Source organism: Sciurus vulgaris (genome assembly GCF_902686455.1).
Source record: "Sciurus vulgaris genome assembly, chromosome: 5".
In the NCBI taxonomy this organism is placed as follows: Eukaryota; Metazoa; Chordata; class Mammalia; order Rodentia; family Sciuridae; genus Sciurus; species Sciurus vulgaris.
In genome coordinates, this window is record NC_136465.1 from 143,625,825 (window position 1) to 143,650,189 (window position 24,365).

Genomic DNA, 24,365 nt, shown 5'->3' on the forward strand with positions numbered 1-24,365 from the left:
GAACTACCTTTTTTGTTTTCCTTGGTATTGGTCTCCTAACCCTGCTTATCACTATTCTATGACTGCCAATATCCTACAGGAAAGCACTTCAGCATGTCCATCAAAACCTCCGTGATGCTTTCCCTGGCTGCTTCAGCAACACAGTCTCTTCCTACACGCCACCCAACCCCATGTTTCAAATTATCCAGATTCTTGTGACTCCCACAGCATCTCAAGCCATTACCTCCATCTGGACTTTACTCTCCCTGATCCCTGTTCAAGAACGCAAACTTCCCTTTTTCTTTCTGTCAACACTTCCCACTTCCCTGTTATCCATCAATATTTATGGTCCTGCCCCCACATTTAAATCACTTTCTTTTTATTATGTCCCAACAATCCTCCAGAGAGATGCCTATGACAACATCAATAGCACTTTACTGCACTTAATTTTTAAACCCTTGTGTTTAGCCTTGAGAGGCATAAAATATGTCATTTTAACTGTTTATCCTATGCCTCTCAATGAAGGCATTCAGAACATGCTTTGGAGCAAAGGAAGGAAATGCATATGCTGACCCTCCTGGGCAGGGGAGACTGGACTATCCTCTGAGAGAAAAGAATAATGTCAGGCAAGTGAAATCCGAAGATCTTATAGTTATAGTTTTAATACACTCCCCTCCTCCCCCAAAAAATGCCTTCCCACTGAGGGCAAGAAAGTACCATCCTCTTCTTCAGAACATTGTAATACACCTCGGTGGAAGGAAGCAGGAGTCTTCGGAGGGAAATCTCTTGTGTCCTTTAAAGATAACTAAGTGAAGGATACTATTCTTGAACTACAGAGGAATTCCCAGATAGGAAGACCTCCGTCTACTTATGTATCTTTGAAAGAATGCTGGGCAATAGGCATCTGGAATTTGCTCCATTTAGATACTGGTAAGCAAAATGAAAATGGAGCCCTTCACAGAGGTGTGGTTCCAAATACTCTGGCAGAAAGGAGGCAGAAAAGACTGTCATAGCTGATAACAGTGCTAAAGTGTCTGTTCGTGTCTAATTAGCTGAGGAGACCCTGCTGCTACCAGGCTTGAGAAAACACTTTAAAGACAGTTTAAATTGGAATGTCTCTTAGAATGTAATAAATAGCTTATATAATCAAGGGTGAGACAGGACCTCTACTGCTCTAGCTAGGTTAGGTCACATGAACTGAGGTACTGAAGGAGAAATAGGGTCTGTGAGTCAGAATCTGTTATGTCTACCACTTGCACCACTGTCATTAAGTGCACAGTCACGTGGAAGGAAACTGGCTAAAGCCAAGAAGGCACAGTGAGGGCAGGAGGTGAGGAAGGGCATAGGACACAGGGCAGCCCCTGTCAGGAGGACTTCTTCAGCCAAGGATTCTGCACCTCCTCACAGTTTCTGGAGGAAATAGGCTGAGAAAGAACTTTTTTCTGCCAGAATAAAATGGTAAACACAAACTGAACATTCTAGTCAAGAGTGGGAACCTGCTTTGGCTTCTTCATTTTGAGGAGCATTTCTTCCTTGGCACATCATAGAAAAGTTGGGGACAGCAAGGAATAATTCCTCCGTTGGCCATTTTGTGATCCCAGAATTTTATGCAGAGTTATTTATTTGATACTTACACTTGTTTCCTCTGTAGAAAGCACTCTCTTCCATCATTCCTTAATGCCTTCTTACTGTTCCAGTTAATGCAGGTTAACTACCGTGCAAAGCATTTCCCGATATTCTGTCCACACCTCTAGAACCACACAAGAATGTTGTTTATGTCACTCCCTGCTATAGTTATGATGTTGAATGTCCCCCATAGGCCTATATGTGTTAAAAGCTTGATCCCCAGGGTGCTGCAGTGGGAAGGTGATAGAACCTTAGTGGAAATTAGAGGTCTTTAGGTGATTGGGGTTGGGCCTCAAAAGATAGTGGTACCCTGAACCCCTCCTCACTCTTTGGCTTTCTTTTGTTCCACCATGTGCACCCACCATGACATGCTGCCTCACAACAGGCCCAAAGCAATAGAGCCAACCAGTCAAGGACCAAACCTACAATACAGTGAGCCAAAATAAACCTTTTTTCTTCGTAAGTTCGTTATGCCAGGTGTACAAATTATGTTATACTGATGGAAAAATAACACACTCCCATGTGCTCACATGTCCAATTAACAAAAGCAAAAGCTGGTAGTATCACAATATGTTAAATTGAATATTTTAAATTGAATATACTTGGCAGTATATTAAAATATAAGCAATAAGTCTGAGGAATGGGAATATAGAAGGCATACATAAAATATTTCTGTGCCATAGGCCCTTTGACACTATGGAAATGTTTTTAGATCTCTTCTCAAGTATTTTAAGTAAATAATAAACTATTTAATATGAAAAGCTGAATACTTCTAGAAGAAAATATAGGGGAAAATCATTGTGACCTTTTGGTTAAGAAAAGTTTCTGGGCCAGGTTATAGCTCAGTGGTACAGCACTTACCTAGCATGCATGAGGTCCTGGGGTTCAATCCCCAGCACCAATCAATCAATAGATAAATTAAAAGAACAAAAAGAAAAAAAAATGTTTCCTAGGATACAAAAAGCATACATCATGAGGAAAACTGTGACAATTGGATCTCATCAAAATGCAAATTTTCTTCTCTTCAAAAGACACTGCTAAGAAAAGGAAAAAAACAAGCCACAGGCTGATATTTTAAAAATTTGCAAAGCACATGCCTGATATAAAACTTGCATACAGAATACATAAATAATAAGACAACTCAGTAAATAAAGTGGCAAAAAGGTCTGGCTGAACATTTCATCAAAGAAGACAGGAAGTGGCCAAAAAACACATGAAGTTGTCAAGTAAATATGAGTTGAAAGTACAGAGACAACTTATCACATACCCCCAATAGAATAGCTAAAATTAAAGAACAGATAATACTAATGGTTGGAAACAATGTAGAATAAACCACAGCACTAATATGTTGCTGATGGGAATGCAAAAGAGTTATTTTAGAGAACAATCTGACAAACTTTTATAAAATTAAATGTACTTACCATATTTCCCAAAAATTCCACTCAAAGGTATTTACCCATAAATGAAGAAATAAAAACATATGTCCCCACAGTAAATGTTAATAGTTGCTATATTCATGGTATATTGCTATATTCATGGTAGCCAAAAGTCCATCAACAGGAGCATAGAAAATTTTGTGGTGTATTTGAATGGTGGAATACTTCTGAGCAACAAAAAAGGACAAACTACCAATACAGGCAATGACAGTGATGACTTTTAAAGAATTAAACTAAGTGGCTAAGTAAAATAAGCCAGGCACAACAGACTACATGTTGTAGCTTCCATCTATATGACATTCTAGGAAAGTCAGAACTGTAGAAACAAAAACCAGATCACTTTTTTTTAAGTCACTGTCTTTAAAGAGGCATGAGGGAACTTTCTGGATGGAGACATGAAAAGTATCCTATATCTAAATTTTGGAGGTGGATACCCAACTCGTGTTTTGATTAAAACACATGAGTTGAATATTATTGCTAAATCACAATAAAGCCTGACTTTAAAAAAATAAAGTTTAATCAGAAAGAAACTATGAGTGATATTTTGTTATTAGAGGTAAATTGTCCTACTACAGAATTTATCCTCAGGATGCACTTCTCCCACCCCAAATGGAAAGGCATCGGAGAATGCTCTAAATACAGAGAGAAACAGATGCATTGGCTCAGTGTCTGTCTAGGTTTGTGTGCTATTTGGAAATCAGATTGCTTTGATGAATTACTTGCTAGCCAGGAAAAGCATTAAGGGATTATTTGTTCACCATGATTTCAAATTTTTCCCTAATGATAAAATCATTTGAAATAAAAGAGTGCAGTCAAAGTAGTTTTACTCAGGGAGATATTTTTTCATACATGGATATGTCAAAAACACTAAAAGTATGAAAAGAAAATATACTCTGATTTTCTAGTTTTGTTATTTTAAGTATTATAAATAACAGTACCAAACAATTTTAATCCTACATAGTACATATTTCAGAATTCGTTTTACATACTTGTCATCTTAAAGACTTCCAGTCACCTGTGGATGTGGGTTTTGTAAACTTCACTCTGCATTTTGAAGCTTTACTTCGCAGTCATATTTAATACCTACTTTAATGCTATTTGAGGACATTACCAGATTATATTGTGGTTTTTACTTGTTTATATTCTCTTTTTTTCTACTACGCTATATAGCACATTTAGCTTTAAAGACCCCTATGTGTTTCATGCATTTCTTTGCAAATAAAGGGTATTTTCTTCAATACTGCACAGAAAAACTTTAAAATCTTCATAGAGGCAATTTATTTGTTAATAGAACATTAACATTTTCTGCCTTATCCAAAAAACTATTTTTCTCATACACAGTTCATAGAATGAATAATCACTGTTTAATTTAAATGAGTTCCTGTATAACTACAAGATTAAATTAATTTTTATTTTTAGGCATTTTCAAAGTATTGTCATAACATTAGTTGCTTTAGTGAACTTGTGGTAGAAATTGTAAATTTATTTTTATTAGAATTTTTGTTTTTTACCAGAAAGACCTAACTACAAATTTAAGCACATGTTTTTCAATTTTCCCTTTAATACAGTTAAACTCCAAGTAATTACTTTATTTACTCTATTTGCACAAAGTGTTCATTTATATGTTTAGATCTGTTGATGTCCACCACAGTAGCTGCTAGGCAGATGTGATTCTTTACATTAATTAAAATGAAATGAAAAAAAAATGTTCAATACCTCAGTCACACCAAGTTTCATGTCTCAATACATGAATATGTGGTTCCTATCTGTCCATTGCAGAGCACAGGGATAGAGCACTCCTGTCATCCTAACAGCTCTGTGGGACAGTGGTAGTCTAGATTAGGGTGAAAAAAATCCCTTAAAGGGCTGGGTAGTAAATATCTTAGAATTTATGGACCAATAGACAAAATCAAAGCTATTATTTAGGTACATATATAACCATTTCAAAAACAAATTCATCGAAAAATGGCGGGGAAAGCATTCTTCACGAGAGAGCCATTAAAAGCAGTTAGTGGCTAGATTCAATCCATAGTTTGCCCACCCCTGGTGTAGATCGTTTTATCTTTTATTCATTAAGTGTCTCTATACTGAGCATGCCTGTATTTCAAGTATTGGACTAAATATTAACTCTAGAGCAATTGACAGGAAAATATGATCCCAGCCCTCCTAGAGTTTGGAAAAGAACAAAATAGATATTAAATTAAAAATTACACTATTAATCATTTATTATAATTGAACAAATATAATGAAGATGTACAGGATGTTATGAAAGGAAGTAACAAAGGAACCTAAACAAATCAAAATGTTCACTCAATTCTAAAAATCATCTACAACTAGCATTTTTTAATGTGTCAATTACTATTTGTTATAACTTTACAGCTGACCTATGTGAAAAAGGCACCATAAAATTTAATAAATATACATAATATTGCTGAATAGGTTTATATTCATATCCATACAACATTCTTACATACCATGTATCATGTGTAAAATGTAGAACATCTAATAATAGAAATCATTTGCAAAATAACATGTTGATATTTAAATTTTTCTTTTTTCCATTATCTACAATCTTTTGTAAGAATAAAAGTAAATAAACTGCTTTCTTATGACCAGAAAAATTTGCCACAGATTATCCCTTAGTTGGTCCTAATTTCCTATAAACTACTGATGTCAAAATTCAAGTGGAGACCCTCATTAACAAAATATTATGATGCAAACAAAAGAATCTCTGATATGTGAATGCTAAATCACAGTAAGGGTGGGTGGGGAAGATGAGACGTACTTTGGATTAATCACAAAGGGAAATGAAGGGGGGGGTGGGATTACATGACCAATGTAATTCCACATCATGTACAATCAGAAGAATGGGAAGTTATACTCCTTATATGTATAATATGTCAAAATACATTCTACTGCATAAACTAATAAGAACAAAGGAAAAAACCACCAACTTTGACAGATTATTCTATGAATACATGACTTCACTTATTAGAACTCAATATGCATAATCAGCAAAACAAAACAAAATAAAAATGTATGGCCATACTGATCATTATATGTTGGCCATTGTCAAGATTACATTTGATTTTATGAGGTCTTTATTGCACTTTACAGCTCATTTAATTGTTCCCTTTTATTGTTGTTTTCAAAAAACTTCATATGAATCTGAATATTTGATTACTTAGGATATGAAAGAGAGTTGAGAGAAAAAAAGATGTCATTCTACACTGAGAATGCCCTGAATGACACAAATAGCCCAAATTGCAATGGTTTAGAGATTATCTTATGTATCACTTATCCACTTTCTGGCAATAAATAAACTCTAAATTGTTAAATACAGCTGATTATACATCGAAATTAGTATGAAATAAAGAGAACGAAATACTTCCCAAGGTCATGACATTGAGTTTCAATTCTTTAGTTTCACTAAAATTAACAGGTCCCCTATCAAATCTTTCTGCTGACTCAGGGTTTATATTGCTTTTTTATGGTGACAAATTAAGTGTAACAAGAATTAGAATTTGACATTCCCTTCATGGTTTCTTAAAACAATACAAGTTGGAATAGTGCCAAGAATACTAGAGTTTAGAACCAAATAAAAAATAGTAAGGACTGAATCTATCAAGAAAATAGATTCCCTTTCTGAAGCGGTATCCACAATACTGCTTTTCTTTTGATCATCTTAACACAATTTGTAGCCTAGAGCTGGTACTGCTATTCTTTAATGCAGCTTATTATGTATAAGTTAAAAGATGATTTCAAGCAAATCTTCTCAGTTTATCTTTATTGAGAGAAAAAAATTACATTCATTTAATTCATAGAATTGAAGGTCTTCAATAGTAATAAGGTCTTGATGTCACCTGAGTGGGTGCAGTGAGAAGGGATATTGTCAACTGGAATGTAATTCCTTGTAAAACATGGAACTTCTCCTGAGCACCTGGTAGTCACTCTGCAGAAGAGCTCATCTCGTGCTGCTTCTTTGCGTGGGTCTACTCAGTCCCCAGACAGGGGCTTATTCAATACCATCACTGCTGGACTCAGAGGTACTCTTCTGACAGTTTCCATTTGAGACCTTTGACATAGGAATGGGCACTCGTGCAGAGGTGGAAAAGGGAAACATCTGCTTCTGGGGTCATAGGAGGTGATAGTAATAGAATTAACCTCTTTGGGGCCTACTCTACCTTCGCTTTTGTATGAAAACTGCCTCAGTGGACTAGTAATCCTGATTCTTGAGGTTTTACCATATCAGAATGGGTTTGGGAGCAATTTCCAAACATTTCAATGCATTTCAAATATTCCACCATTATCTCTGTCACTGAGACACCCCACAAGTTTCCTATTGATTCCTCCAATCCCATGAGAAAACGAAGAGTTGCTGAGATCTCTTTTCCTAGCAGAGTCTTCCTGGGTCAAAATCAATCCTCAGTCTCTAGGGAAAATAATAAGCAAAAATTGCCCTTTTATTTCAAGTAGTTTTCCTTTCCTTGAAATTTTTTCCCATGATATTCCCTTACTATCTGAAACCCAGTCTCAAAATAAAAAGGGCTAGAGATGTATATGTCTCAGTAATAGAGCATTCCTGGGTTCAATCTCCAATAACACACACACACACACACACAAAATTTTATCTTTCTTGTTTATTTATTTTTATAATTTTTAAACCTTCTTACTTTGAACTCTTTTAATACATTTTTATTAATGTAATGTTTGAGAACTCACTTCTCACCCTTATTTCTGTTCTTTTAAATTTTGAACATGGGGATTATTGAGGAAAAGATCTAAGTATGTTAACTGGGTTCATACTCCTGCACCTAACCATCAGACACACACACACCACCTGCACATATATACGCAAATGGCACTTCATGGCATGTGAATTTTTTCAGTCTACTCTTAAGGACACATATTATTTTTATTTTTAAAAATAAACTTTTAATTTGGGGATAATTTTAGACTTACAAAAAGTCAATAAATTGAGTTCCCATATTCTGCTTTACCTCAGTTTCTTCAATGTTACATCTTACATTCCCAGGGCACCTTTGTCAAAACTGAGAAATCAATATTAGTATATGACCCTTATCTTAACTGCAGACTATATGGGTTTAAATAGTTTTCCACTTATATTTTGGCTTTTGTGGTTTTGTTTTGCTGTGTTTTTTTCTATATCAGGATCTAATCCAGGACACTATGTTGTATTTAGTGTTTTGCAATATTTTTTAAATTGATGTTTTGTAAAGTTCCATATTTCTTAATTCAGTGTTCTGTTTTTACTTCTACATGAGCATTTATTGCAAGTGTTCATTTGAGAATTGCTTTTGAGTGCCAAAGTGCCATGTTTTCACACTCTAAACTCCTAGGCAGACCTGTAAAGACAACTTGTTCTTTATTTATGACACTATATATTAAAGTCACAGAAAATATTCAAAATAATGCTTACTTTGTGCAGAGTCCATGAACTCCAACCAGAACACATAAATGTCAAATTTGAGCAATAAATTTTGATTGATTTTGAAATTCCACTTAAGGAACTATTTTTCTGAATAGATGCTCATGGAAAATATCTTAAAATATTGTTTTATAAAAAATTGTTTCCTATGGGATCTGACATTTCTTTAGGTAGACTTTAAGTAAAATGTATGAACAATTTAAATACTTTTTCAGATTGTCAGAATTACAAGTGTTTTTTAATTATTTCATTATTGTGATTTATCACTCAAAATGACAGTACTCTAAACATTTTTCACACTCCAAATAAACAACTGGCATTTTTCTGTTTTGTTCTTTTCCTTGCTGTGTACTCTTCTCTGAAACACTTTCGGATTTTAAAAAGGGGTATTTTATTTTGGGGCCATTAGTGAATGTGTATGAGCCATTACATGAAATATGCATTATATGATTAAAGATTAAGTAAGGGAGTAGATTATGGTTCCATTAAAAATGCCAAGATGTTCCTGGAAAAGCTATGAAGATACAATCTTTAGTTAAGGAAAAGCACTTACCAGTGCTGTCTGTTCTGGTAAAGATTATCTTCTCCACCACGAAGCAGACATTTCTTATAACAAACATAAGGGGTCATCTTCCAGGTAGGACTTCAACTTTTGAAAGGAACTTCATAACTCTCATCAAGCAAAAATTACTGCAAAGCTTGGCACCAGTTGAAGGGGGTCACCATGATCCTGATTAAAGGTCTGGACCGAGAGGGCCACATGGTAAGGCTCAGAATTAACATGACATAGCCTAAAGAAGCAGCTGCTAAAGCACTGATCACATTGTCTATAATCTCATATTATTTGACCCAGACAGTGAGTGGGTTTTTTTACAATATTTAAATAAATTGTTAGAAATTACACTATCAAAATCTAAATTGTCCTCATTTTTAGATGTTGCTAACAAAGAAGAGATGAATAGCAGGTCCTTTTTCCATTGGGTATGCCCTTCCCAGCTGCACAGCCCCACCACATCCAATGGTACCCGGTAACTACCACTACCATCACTACTTATACAGCTATTTTTTATGATAAAGAAGCTTTTGTCCAAGGTGCTGACAAAGTAGGGCAAGGACCTGTGGCTTGAGTGGACATGTTCTTCACTCGCTGATTTTTTTGTCAGTACCTGAAGATTCCTGACCTTGTTACCACGTGTAATATGGTGACATAATGTTCATCAAGAGGAGAGTCCTTTTCCTCTGGTTCTCAATTAGAACTGAGGTTAAGCAGTGGGATTTACCCCCTCTTAAGTTTCTTTTACCTTATTGCCCATGGCAAGTTTCATGGTTTTAAGCAGAGAATCTACAGCTAATCTACCTTGGTTCAGATTTCCTCTGTGCTACTTAAAATTATGTGACCTTGGAAAGTTGCTTAACTTCTCTATGTCTCAGTTTCCTTAACCATCAAAATAAGATAAAGATAGTAGTTACATCATAGGTTAGTCATCAGGATTACATGAATATATTTGCAGGGAGCACTGAAAATAGTGGCTGGTATGTAAAATGAGCCCTGTGTTAGCTATTGCAATCATTTATTTTCTGGTTTTGCTTGTAAATCACTTATATTGCTGGTGTTTCCTTTTAATTTTCAAGTAACTGGTGAAGAAACTTGTCTCAATGGTATCTGAGATTCACCCACAATTTACACCTCCATAGGTCTGTCCCCGCCCTACGATCTGGCAGTGTGTTTGCATATATCCAAAGAGGTAAATAGCTACTGTGAATAAAATATATTCAAATACATTCAGAAATTTAGCACCTGGACCTTAGAGAGCCCTAGCCCAGGAGTTGGCAAACGTTTTCTGTTAAGAGCCAGGTTGTAAACATTTTGGCTTTGTGGCCGCATGATCCGTGTCAACTATCTTAGCTCTGCTGTTGCAGCACAAAAGCAGCCACAGATGGTATGGAATGAACCAGCGTGACTCAGTGCCAGTTAACACTTTTACTGTGGACATGGACACATGAATGGCATGTAATATCATGAAATGTTATTCTTCTTTTGATTCTTTTCAATCAATCATTTTTAAATGTAAAGACTTCTTGAGTGATTTTTTACCATCTTCACACCTTATCTCTGAGCCCTAAAAAAATGGGTGAAGGATTGCACCCTGGAATTCCATCTGGGAGTTGTTTGCTGAAAAGTGAAGCATCCTGGGCCCTACTCCAAACCCTTGGAACGGAAACCTCTTGGGTGATGGGACCATGAAAACAGTATTGTGAAAATGCACGTGATCCCCACAGTGCACCTCTAGGGACCATAACTCTGAGAAACTACACTAGGTCTTCAAATGAGTAAAGAGATTTTGTGTCCCTCTTCACAGATCTAGAGATGATTTATGAAGGTTAAGTATAATAAGTACCACATTGTAAAAGTGAACATGATCACTTTTGACCTAAATTACTTACACTCGCTTTTTACATTCTTTTGTTGTTATTATCAAAATTTCCTGTCAGCAAAAGTCATTTTTCTCTTGTTTGAAGAATGTGGTAACACCTAAAAATTACTCTCAAATAACTGCATATTAAAGAAATCTCATTTCATCTTTTTGTCAGAGTAAGAACATGTGCATGTTTATTGGCACATTCTTTGTGGTGACCAGAAAATAGAATAGAATATGAAAACAACCTAACTGTCCTGGTGAATATATTCTGATACATGCTTACTTAAAATACAGTGCCTCGCTTAAAATATGATACCTCCATGTGAGGAATGTGTTCACACTGTAGGTATCACCCTAGAAAAGGGATGTCTATCGCATACCAAGAACAACAGAACAATAACCAAAGAAAAATGGAGAATAAAGAGCATGCACAACAGGTAAGAGGAAACTCATTGGCAATATTGGTTGCCTCAGACAAGACTGAAAATAGAAGAAAAAAGATTAATTTTTTCTTTAAACCTATCTTTATTATTTGAATCTTACAGGAATAAGTTTAAAACAGAAACACATTTTAATGTAAATTTGAAAAAAAAAATCCTCAAATAGCCTTCCTTGTATATTTGGGACAAGAATCCATTTTCCTGATAGGAAAGAGAAGTCTGCTTCTGAGACTCACAGACCCAGGCAAAGTGGAAAGGTTTAATTTATAATATGAATCTGGCTGCAAAACCACAGAATCATCATCTTTCTTTCCTAACTCAAGTCAGCAGTTCAAGAGAATCTTTGAAGTGGAATTACATTTATGTAAATCTCATCTAAAGTCAGGTAGAACCCTGACTTTGAGTAAGCCCCCAGCTTTGTCTAAAAAAGCCAGAAAGAGGCAATTCATTATGTTTTTCTGTCTTTTATTTTCAACATGGAGAGTATAATTTTAATACAGAGTTTGTTCCATTACTGAACATTACTTGGAAAAGTAATCCATTTAAATAATTGTGATCATGCACTCTTGTTAAACTTCCACTTTGCCTTAGTATTTTTTTTTTTCAGCAACAGAATTTGTAGGAATTGTGGAGGGCATCATTACCAAATGCTTCTCTAAGTTACTCTGCCTCACCCACTTGGATATACCTGTCATATCCATGCAATTATATTTGAGCATTAGAAAACATGCTCTCTTAAGAAAATAAAGAAAAATGAATAGATCTAATACATCAATGAAGTGGTCCAAATTAAATCTACTCAAGATCAAAGTATCAAAGTGATACTCCAGATGAAAAGGGGAACTACATTCTCTAATTGCAATTTACCCCTTTGTTCACCCACCATTTATTGAGTCTACTGTGTCAGAACCTGTGTGTGCTAGTAAATTTATATGTGATACGGCCCAAAGGAAACAGTTTATCCTCTTTTTATTCATTAGAAAAAAATAAGCTTGGAAAAGTTAGGTAACCTGCAGTCACATACTCATAAATTCACAAGCATGATTTAACTCAGGCCTGCATGTGAATTTAACAAGCATTACAACAGCACAATATCAGGAGCTATTCTAGATACTTGATAAATATTAATGCCTTGAATCTTCATAATTCCAGAGGTCAAAACTTTTGTACATACCACTTTGTAGGTGTTAGCACAAAATAACCCAGCCAGGTGCAAACTTCACAGATCAGCACAACCTTTATTCAGCAGTGGAGTCATACCTCTGGTGGACCCACTTTCCTGATGGAAGACGAGCCACTGTCTGAAGGGGTGTCTGTGCTATATATATGTTGCACTGAGAAGTGACTTAATTATTGACAGAGTATGCCAGTTTGGGCACTCAGGAAACAGGTTTGTGAGAATTGGAAATTTATTTTTACTGGGCAATATTTTTACTTAGAGAAGAATGGAGGGTCTGGGGTCAACGTTGAGTGCTTCTCTCTTTCACTTCTGTACTGTCACTGGGAAGGGATTCCTTTGGGGAAGGATCAATGCTTTGGCTTCCTCCAGAGACTGCCATTCTAGGCTTGACATCTCCTCCATAGCAATCACGGTGTCACTAGATGATATTTTCTTCCTTTCTAGGGATTGTCATGTCACTGGGAAAGAATATATTGGGAAAGGATCAATGTTATCAGTGTGTTGCCTTCTTCCTCACTCCCTCTTCCTGGGCCACTATTTCGGGGTTTGTCATTTTCCATATCTTACAATAGGTGAGTTCATTTCAAAGGAAGGAGGTGAAGCAAATGGCAGAACTGGAATTCAACCCCATGCAGCCTGCTATCAGAAATCTTGCTTTGAACCAACCACCAGAGGGCCTTTTCCATCCTAAAGGCATGTGGGACACCAAACTAAGGGGGATGCCCTCTCTAAATGTCGGTGGCACAATCCAATAGGTTGGGGGCCTTGATGCAACAAAATGGTTGAAGAAGGAGGAAGCCAATGCAGGATGGCATAGGAGCTATTTTTCTTGGGCCAGTGTTTCAATTGCTGCCATTGCCTGAGGACATTGGACTCCAGCTCCTTCACTCTGACCAGTGACTCTTAAGGGAGTTTCCAGGCCTTCAATCTGGACTGGAGCTGGTCCTTCATTTTTCAAAGCTTCAACTCCTTGGACTGAGCAGCTTTTTAGTCTGTAGTCCCTTGTGGTACTATCCAGCTTGTGATCCTATAAGCAAATCTAATAAATCTCTCCATTTTAAAATCAGATATGTATCTATATATATGTATATATGCATAAGTGAATATATATATATATACATCTATATGTAGATATATATTCTGTTGATTTTGTTCCTCTCTCTCTCTCCACACGCGCGCACACACACACGCACACATCTTTTACCAACCCTTGTATGTTTGTGCTTTCCTCTGAATTGATATTATTAGCTTAGTTCTGTCTGTGCTTCCCTCTAGGCTAGCGGTGCTCTTCGCGTATGGTCCTCATGAAATCTCAGGGAGAAAAATGCGTCTCTTTCCCCACAGTTCTAACAAAGGGTTGCAATTGAGCTCTACTGGCCTAGCTTGCGTCAGGTACCTACACCTGAACCAGACCAGTGCAATGATTACAATAGTTGGCTAAGCCTGGGTAGGTCTGTTTATCTACTCCTACGACCTCCAGCCTCAGATCAATCCCTGGGGAATTTTAGGATTTAAAAATTGGGTGAGATGTTCCATAAATCAGAATGGCTGCATCAAAATAGAAGTGAAGGGACATCAGGCAGACAAAACCAGGTCTACCTCAGTGAACTTTATACCAGGCCATTACTCATCCAACAAACCTGCATGCTGAAATAATTTGGGAGTTTGTAAAAACTCTGCAAATACCAGAAGCTTCCGTCAAAAATACTAATTTGATGATTTCCCTAGAACTCATTTTAGGACACAGGGACCAAGAACTCTTGTCTTACCTATTTTTTCTTTGAGTTTGATATATGCTGATATAAGTTATTGGGCAAGAGATTTCCAGTTCCATCATTTTTAAAATTTTTATATTGGTATAAAATACTCCTACTAAGATCCACCTGTGATTCCTTCAAATGAAAAGTAATGAGTAAAAGGAATAATGTTAGCCTTTAAGCAACAAAATTTAAGATCTATAATGAATGGATTCTAGTATAAATATGCAAAGCAAACCAGAAGAGCCAGAATAGTGCTCAAGACCAACAGGACAACAAACATACCAAGGATTCTTATGGATTCACTTTCGTGAATTATGATGTAAACATGGACAGCTCTTGGTGCTAAGAAGAAGCACTTTGTTATGGTTTAGATATGAGGTGTCCCCCAAAAGCTCATATGTGAGACAACACAGAAAGTTTAGAGGTAAAATGATTGGGCTATGACAGTCTTTAACCCCTGATAGAGATTAACAGGGCAGTGACTATAGGCAGGTAGGGTGTGACTGGAGGAGGCACATCATTAGGGGTATGCTTTTGGGATTTATATTTTGTCCATGGTGAGGAAAGCGCTCTCTCTCGCTCGCGCTCTCTCACTCTGCTTCCTTGTTACACATCCTGAGCTGCTTTCCTCCTCCACACCTCTCTGCCATGATGTTCTGCCTCAACTCAGGCCCAAAGCAACAGAGTCAGTCATCCATGGACAGAGGCCCTAAAACTCTTGAGGCCCAAAATATACTTTTCTTCCTCTATGTTGTTCTTATCAAGTCTTTTGGTCATGGCAGTGAAAAAACTGACTAAAATACTTCCAACAAGAAAAGATCTACAGTATATTTTACACGCAACTTTCTCCCCTCCAAGCATTGATCTCCGCTACATGTGCTAATTTTAGAATGTTCATTGATATCTTATTTCTATAGTTCTGGTTTATTGCTTATGTGAGAAATAAACATGGAAATAAAACTCAACCAAAATAAGCAGAAGAAAGAAGAGAAAGAAAGAAAATATTGAGTCCAGAAAAGTTCCGAAGGCCTGTCCTTCAAAACTGCCAAATTTTCTAGCTAGAGAAGCAGCATAGACATTCAACGAAAAGGCAACAAAGTGAACCTCTTTGGGCCAGCAGTTCTCAGCTGGTAGTCTTGCTCTGAAACTGTTGAGGGAAGAAATAGAAATGGGAGGTTACATAACAATGAGAAAATAGTTGCAATATTCTCTGTGAGCAACAGAAAATAATTTTGGCTTTATTCTTTAGAAATGGAGTTTATTAAAATAAGAAAAGTTAGCTCATAGAAGCACCATAAAATTTTAAAAATTCAGGCTTAGAATATGGGCAGAAACAAGGTCAGAGCAGTCAAAATCAAATGTGAAGCCGGTCTAATGATGAAACCACTGCTGCCACCATGGAAATGAGGATCCCCAGTCACAAGCATTCTATGGCTGGTCTTAGGTATATTCAGTATAAACCAATGATTTCCAGGATGGTAAGTCCCTCATGCAAGGTAAGTCGACTCTTGCCAGACTCTAATTAACTCATCTCAAAAATGTTCAATTTACCAATATCTAATACCAATAAGTATGTTTATAACTTATCAGTCAGTAATTCCACTTTGGGACGTATGTTGTGGCACACGACCCCCTCGACATCCACCAGCATCTACATTTCTGAGGACATTTTTTTCCTATTCAATTCTTTTATCAATGACTGAAGTGAAGATTCTTTTAAAATACAAACTATCAAAGGGTAAAACTGAAGTAGGGATTAAAAATATTCTAAAAAAAAAAAAACAGTTTGGCTGAATTTGAAGAGAGATTCCAAATATTTTCAAAATCCTGAACACTAGGTTAGAATTAACTTTTTTCATAACCAACTGTACAAGTACAGGATGGGGAAGAGCTGACTTGTGGGGGTATTTCCTATGAAAATTACTTGAGGGATTTGAGTTGACCACAATACTAACATGCATGTTATATGACAGCTAAATGAGCTCTGCTCTTAGGTTACATCTGGGCCTGGTGTTCAACTAAAGGAAGACATAACTGTCTTCTAATATTATGTGGAAGAGGGGAAACGCCTAAAACCATAGAATTCCAACTAAACATGAACTGTATTCCTCTAGGAGATAGAACATGAGTAAATGGATAGAAATTCTATGAATATGGATTTGGTTTTACTTTAAGAAAGAACTCTGACATCTGTAGGATTCTACTAGCCTAATAAGGTAGTGAGTTACTGCTGGAAGTAATCAAGAAGAAACTTGCTGGCTTTCTAATTATTCTCTACTGGGTGAGAGATTTTAAACATCTTAAATTTTGTTAATATTCGCTTGCATTTTAAATTTTTAGATCTTATTTATGAAAATAGGCCTACAGAGCAAAGAAAGAATACCAATAGCTTTGAAAACACAGGGTATTCAAGGTGTAAACAATGATTTTCCAAACAGTATAAGATACAGGGAAAGGAATAGTCCCACTGAGTAGGACCAAGGGACAAGAGAGAGAAACAGATTATTTTAAAACTATATCCCATTCTTTATGAGAACAGGATGAGGAAGACCTGGCTTGAGGGGGTATTTCCTATGAAAGAAACTTGAGGGGTGGGAGTTGACCACAAACCTAATATGCATGTCACAGAATAACATACATTATACAAAATTATTACAAAATAACCATTTTTTTTGTTTGTTTGTTTTGTTTTGTTTTGGTCTCCTTTCCCTTTAGTAGGGCTCAGCGGGGCTATTCATTTACTTTTTTTTGGATGAAATCTTGGGCCAGCCTATGCCTTTACTGGATACCTGAGATAGTAGTCCTACAGTTGCTTTAAATTGCATACGCAATCTAACATAATTTAAAACATCCGTTATTGTTTTACAATCAAAACTCCATGCCTGATTTAAAGCAAAAAACACTCCTGCCTCCTCATTCCCATTGGCCAGAACCTGTCTTTGGTTGGCTGCTTGCACTGGGCGAGAGCAGAGAAGGCTCATGAAGAGAGGAAAAGATTTCCCCCCACAGGCAATTTTGTAAGATGCCAGGGTGTTCTATAAGAAAGAGAGTGCAGGAGTGGGGCAGTTGTTTGACACTGACTTATCTCTGGGGAACCCTTTGATTGCCAGAAATTCCCTTCTGGAACCCTCCTCCCCTATTTTTATGGGTAGTACCTCAGCAACTGCTTTGTAATGGGCCAGGCCTCAGCTGGCCTCTGTTATCCACTCCTCACTTCCTGACTCAACTAGCATACTTTCCTTTTTTAAGGCAGTGCTGAAGATTGAACCAGAGGCCTCACACGTGCTGGGCAAGCACTCTACCACTGAATCACGTTGCCAGCCTTCCTGGTGAGTATAGATGCTTGTATCTTCCATTCCTTTTCTCTGGAAGACTGTGTATGTGAGTAGAATCCCTTTAAAAACAACCCCAAGTTGGTAACACAATCAGCTTCCATGTCTGGTCCTGGGTTCAGGGAACTTTAACCTGTCATTGGACAGGACGGTGACAGTTACTTCCCAAGAACACCTCTCAGCTCTGTGGTCAGCTGCTTTTATTTTCTTAGGCCACAACCAGGCAGGCTCAGGGATGCCTATCATAGTCTCTGAGTGGACTCTCACCTGACCAGCTCAGAGAGGTAGCACTTCTGTATTCCCCCAACCAAAGGGAGGTAAGACTAGCTCTCACCTAAGTCTCCTGACAAATCCTCCCCAAATGCTCTGGCTCTTAAGGTTGTTCATAACCATGCACTAGGTAAAGCACCCCCAAGTAAGGACAAGAGATTATTTTCTTCATAAATTTGCACAAGGACAAGGAACTATTCTCTTCATAATTTGGATTTTATGTGTCTTATTTCTAACATCTATTATACATTGATGCCTTGGTCAAAAATTCCATTTAGACCAGGTGTAGTGGCACACAACTGTAATCCCAGCAGCTTGGGAGGCTGAGGCAGGAGGATCCAAGTTAAAAGTTGGCCTCAGCCGCAATGCAAGACCCTAACTCAAAATTTTTTAAAAAAATTTTAAAAGGGTTGGGAATATGGCTCAGTGGTTATGTGACGCTGGGTGTAATCCCCAGAGCAAAAAAAAAAAAAAAAAAAAAAAAAAAAATCTAATTAAGCACCTCTATTATACTCATTTAGTTCCCTCAAGACATCTATATAATAGCTCTTAATAGCCACATTTTACACTCAGGGACATTGAGGCATTGAGAGATTAAACAATTTGCCCAACCCATAGTCATACAGCTGAAATTGTGAGACTTGACATGAACCCAGACTCTGTTCTCCACACTGTATAATATGTTGTTAGGATTAGCCTATTTCATTGTAGGGAAGAATCAATCTATATATCTGTAATTGTCCTGGGACGCTGGTGAGAATGGGAAAGATTTTGCTACTATGCAGCTGGAACCAAGTATAGAATTCTAAACACAATATTTTAATAAATGGCTACTTAAAGCTTTCCTTTGTATATGGTTATATCCTTGTGTGTGCAGAAAAATAGAAGCTCCATTTGTCTGTTATTCTGCCAATTTTTCAGTTACAGTTATAGGACAATGGATAATAATTAACATTTGCTAATTATTGCCCTGCACTGTTCTAAGTGCTTTATCCAAATTCTTTCACTCTTTTCCTATAACAACATCAGGACAATATTTTTCCCATTTTACAGATGAAGAAAGGGAAGCCCAAGAAAAACTGCCATTTGCTAGTACTCAAGAGTTTGGGGGACCAATCACATACCCCTTAGTGCAATATTTTTTTCATCTCTAAAATGGGAAGAACAATAACAATCCTATTTGTCCTGCAGGATCCTTGTGCAATTCAAAAAAGACAATGGATAGGTAAGAACTTCTAAAGCTCATTCTACTGTCCTGTTTCAAGGAATCCTTATGACTATTCTATTCCTAAGATCATCCTCCCATAGAAGGCAGCTGTAGTGGGTAAAACTGCAAGTTCATCCTTAGCTGAGTACCACCTGACAAGGACCTCAGAGATGCTACCCACAGAGAGCAGTTTGCACGTACTGCAGAGGAGAGACGATTTCCTGAAAATCATTTAAACATAAGGAAGGCAAACTTAGAAGAAAAAACCACAAAAATAATGTTGCATTGCTGAGACAGAGCCAAGTTGGGAAACCTTTGGGAAACTTGTTGCTCTTGAGAACTATTATGCTTGAAAATGAGAGCCAGGTGGGGAGGGAAGAGGAAAGCCACAGAGGAGGAGCAGCAAAAGAAGCACACACACACACACAACTTCAGGGCAAGCTAGCATAACGATGCAGAATAGTAATTTTAAATCTACTCAAAAACTGACAAGATATTAAGATACTACATGTTTGTGAAACGTAACTGCTTCAGTCCACAGTCTAGAAAAGAGATCATGGAAACTTTTCTCTTTTCCAAGACAAAACAAAAACAGAGCTGATGTGATTAATGAAAAAAAGATGGCTATTCGAAACAGTGGAGGCTCTGAACAACAGAATGGAATGGAAATGAAGTCCACATTTAGGGACAATTCATTATGTATCTGCTGTACTTTTTATGCATGCTCTCTCCAGGGAGAATACCCAACCAGGTTGGTAAGCAATGCAAGTATGAGCAGTTAGAGGCCAGGACATGAGCATTGGGTCAAGGGAATTATTTCTTGAATATCAATTAGCACAGTCCATCCAACCTGAAGACTCTTGCAATTGAATATTTCAACTTAATGGATCTCTTTTCAAATTCCCTTTAATGACCCTTCTGCGACCATAATATCTACTTTTCCAGACATCCTAAGTAGAAACCATTATGGACAATGTATGTGGAATCCCCTAAGGATCACATATGGAGGGGAGAATGTTAGTTGCCAAATTTAGCAGCTCTGGAGAGAGTGTTTTTGAATTAAACTTGAATCTATGGGGATTAGAGTCCAGTTATGACTGGCAAAACATATCTTCCCAATCCTGAAAGGTAAATCCCACTGATATACATGTGGATTTCACAAGCGTTTCTCAAAAATTGTAAGAAAAATATCCTTTCCACAAAAAAATGCAAACATTCTATAACTAATTTGGAATTAAAAGTCACATGTTACTTTGACAATGTTCTTACTAGTAAATGGAGAATTTTGTAAGTACTATGCCAACCCTCACCTGAGGAAGCTCGGATCAGAAGTTTCAGCCCTGAGATATTAGGGCAAGATGTTCATTTTGAAAGAATTAAGAAAGTGAAGGACTGATAGGGAAGTGACTACAGCCTTTGGGATTTTAAAAATAAGCAATATTTCAAAAGTGCACAGAAAGGAAACTTTTTAGGAGAAGTTTTTCTTTTGCTGGATAAGATCAGTTGAATTCTGATATTTTTATCAATTTTAATCTTATTCTATTTTCATTAAAAAGATGATTAACAGTACAAATATTTACTAAATAAAGCACAGGTCTTCAGATTTAATGTACCTACCTTCATGAAAAAATATATTTATCTTGGTGTTCTAATTTTACTGTGGACCAATGAAAATACAGTGGCAAACCCAAGCTAGTCTGTAGACCTCCAATTGGAAAGCACAAACCTAATTCAATTTTTAGTATGAGCTAACCAACCATTACACTCCAATTCAGAAACTTCCAAAGTCTAACTAAAAAGCAAACACCTGTAATTTTAGGACAGAATAACTTGATCTTTTAATGAATGTTTACATTTACTAGAGAATGGTATTTTATAATCATTTAGTAAATTCCTTGGATTAAGTTACTTTTTTTTCTTTATTTTCAAGGACTTGCTGTAACTAGGATTTTTATCCACCTTTGAACTGTGTATGAGAAACTTCGAGTTCACAGAAATTCCGATTTTCCATCTTTTTTCATTTTGAGTGTAAGAAAGCTCTTTTAAGACTGAGATTCATTTCTTATAGGTAAAATCAAACTATAAACTCCATTAAACTACTAAGATTCCTTTTTTTTTTTACTGGCATTATATTAAATATCTAGTAATAAATTGTCTACAAGCAGAGACTGAAGAATCCTTGTAATTCAGCAATTTTAACATTTCTAAAAGAGATTTGGCCTATTATAAAAAAATTTATTTTTGCTGGTTGAGGAGTTTTCATTGAAAGTTGAGTCTAAAAATCAGGTTTAACGCTTTATTAAACATGGAAAACCTAGACTTTGGTTATTATCTACCATTCAACACACTTTTGTTCTTTTTCCTACCCATTTAGAAATTAACATTAGTGCTACAGCACATTTAGGAGAAAGACCCAGTTAAGTCTTCCCCCTGCCAAAATTAGTAGGCAATCTCTTGGAGCTTTTGATTCTTTAAAGGAATGGAACAGAGGGGACTGTCTCTATGTATTTATTTATTCTTTTACTTATTTTTGCCTCCTTACCTTGTTACTCTGAAAGTCAGTGCATGATTAAATTCTACACATATAAACTAAGCCTAAAATCCAAATCAGGCAATCCACACATCAAAAATACATTTTCTCATGATAAATGATCTGATTTCTGGAAAACTGGACAAGGGGAAGTATTGACAAGGTGCCTCACTTTTTTTTTTTAATTGGTGTTCCTTCTGGTGTATCTGAATAAGTATTTAGAGATAGCTTGTGTCTGTTTTGTAGTAAGTAAAATGTATCAAGCATAGTCTGTTGTGGTAAGAATATATACTATGAGATGTACCCTATTAACAGATTTAAAATCGTACCACATGGCATTAATAAATACAGGCATTGTGGACCAGGTGTGGTGTGGAAAATGCCTGTACTCCTAGCGGCTCCAGAGGCTGAGGCAGGAGGATAGCAGCAAATTCAAGGCCAGGCTCAGCAACTTAGCAAGACCCCAAGCCACTTTGCAAGACCCTGTCTCAACAAATAAAGTACTGGAGATGTAACTCAGTGGTGAAGTGCCCCTGGATTCAATCCCCAGTACCAAAAAAAAAAAAAAAAAAAAAAAAAAGAGTAGAATGCATACATCCTGAAACACTGAAACTTTAAGCATTGCTTTTGAAATTTGAAGTATGTACTTAATGAATTTTATAGCAACTTTGTATTTACTCTCAAAAGTAAATAAAACAGATGAGTTAAGACCCAAATGCACTATTTGAACTGGAAAAATGATTGCTTATAGAATTGCAAACTATAATGCAATCAGCAAGGGACTGTTATTTTCATAAGTATTTACTTTCTACTTTTTAATACATTCTGGTGACTTTCCCTTGTGCATCATAGAAAAGCAACTACTATGTATGCAATTTTCAAGGTGATTTTGGCTACACTAGCTTATGACCAGTAGAGGTCGTCATGTACCACATTCTAGCATTTCAAAGCCAAAAAAAAAACCGACCAAACCCTGAATATTTGATTGGTTAGTAAAAATGTTCAAAAGGGTCAGAAGTTTTCAATATGAAGCTTTCCTCTTGGAAGCTTTGCATAATTGAACCAATATTTAAGTCAGAGAAAAAAAGTATAAATAAAAATAATGAATACAAGATGTTGGTGTTATAGAACTTCAAAAAACAGAATTTCTTAGAAATTACATAAAAATTCTTCTAGTTGACTTAGTTAATACAAACCCTTCTTTCTGTCAAAATGTTGAAAAGAAACCTCCAAAATGTTATCGAATCTAACATAGTAAAATCCATATATTTGTACAATGACATTGTAGTCTCTTTCAACAGCTATGTGTTTAAAACTCCTAAAAATCTCAAATGTTTTTTACCCTGATATATTCTATGACTTTTATTTTGTATTTTAGATTTTTTTTAAATGTGTGAGTTTTTTCAATTGCACAGTGAAAGTTAACTGGCAGACTGCTAATGTAGCTTGTGGTGATCACAGCTTACAAAGCACATTGAAACTTTGACATATAGTTACTGCTGCTAGTTTCCCAAAGAAAGTATAAAGTTTAATTTATGTTCTTTAAGAAATGACTGAACTGAAAAGAAAAGATACAGCTTGGAGGTAGACTCTATTCTTATCTTGAAATAATAAAAGAGTGCCCTTCACAGGAGGAAATAAGTTTATGCTTGGTAATTCTAGAATATGCAAATGAGTAAATATATAGAGATATGCAATTCAAACTACCGGAAACTTTTCCAATAGACAGGATATTTTTTAAAGTAATAGTTTCAGAAATTAGTAAACTTGTCATTATTATAAATATTCAGATGACTTAGATACTCACTTGGTGAGAATATATTTGAGATTTGAATTCTCACATCTGGGTGTGATGTTGTACTGAATTTCTAAGAAAAATCACTTTTAATTCTTAGGTTTTTAAACTTTAGTTTGATAAAGTGTTAAGATTATGTTGTATTGGGATAATACTGGCTGATATGACAAATAAATCTATAAGTTTTAGTGGTTTAACACAACCTTTTTTATTTCAAATTCATGTACTGGTCCCAAGATTTTATTGATAATTGGTGGCTTCTCTATGAGCAGATTCACGGATTCAGCTTCTATCCATTTTATGACTCTGCCATCTTCTAGGTTATTGAAGTACTTTGCCCCCACCCAGCAAAAGGGGAGAAAACTAACCACATGATCCCACATACATTTAGGGAGAAAGAGAAACATAAGTTTTGATCTACATTTAGCTGTCTGCTCCACTGTCTGTCCTTCTGACAATTAAATATCTATATATATTCTTCTATTCTATGAGATGAATGTATTCCCTCTAAAGAGATCCCACTTGGAGTTACATTCAGTATCACCTTTCACCTAAAAGTCTAGAAAATCTGGGTGCTCAGTGCTCTCCATGTGGAAGATTCGCATCTCTTCATTCTTGATGTGATATGATTCCTTACAGTCCAGTGACTGCATTTATTTCCTGAAGTAGACTGCAGCATTGACCCAAATCTTAGCAATTCTTTACATCTGTGTCCTTTGCCATGTAAATTTGCAGTATCCATGCATGGGGAATAAAGTTCTGTTCTCTCAGTCTTTAACACTGGGCTTGCTTTCACCACTGAGATGTTAGCAAACAAAATTTAAGCAGAAACTTGCCCTCATCTTATCAAGATGAGAATATGCTCATGGATAGTCTGCAGAAGGTTGAGTGATACATGAAACAGACCCAGTTGCTTCATCCAAGGCATCCTAGATTAGTTG

General features: G+C 36.3%; 1 protein-coding gene across 2 annotated transcripts in view; it reads left to right on the plus strand.

The window, feature by feature from the left end:
- METTL25 (methyltransferase like 25) overlaps window positions 1-24,365 on the plus strand; it is a gene marked incomplete at its 5' end in the record, with an annotated part of 198,840 nt that overhangs the window by 119,385 nt on the left and 55,090 nt on the right. Inside the window, one exon of one of the 2 annotated variants that reach the window (XM_079143063.1) lies at window positions 17,540-17,619. The exons of the other annotated variant lie outside the window; for it this stretch is intronic. Coding sequence (XP_078999189.1) covers window positions 17,540-17,619 — 80 coding nt within the window. The remainder of the gene's footprint in view (window positions 1-17,539; window positions 17,620-24,365) is intronic. 2 annotated transcript variants of the gene reach the window in all.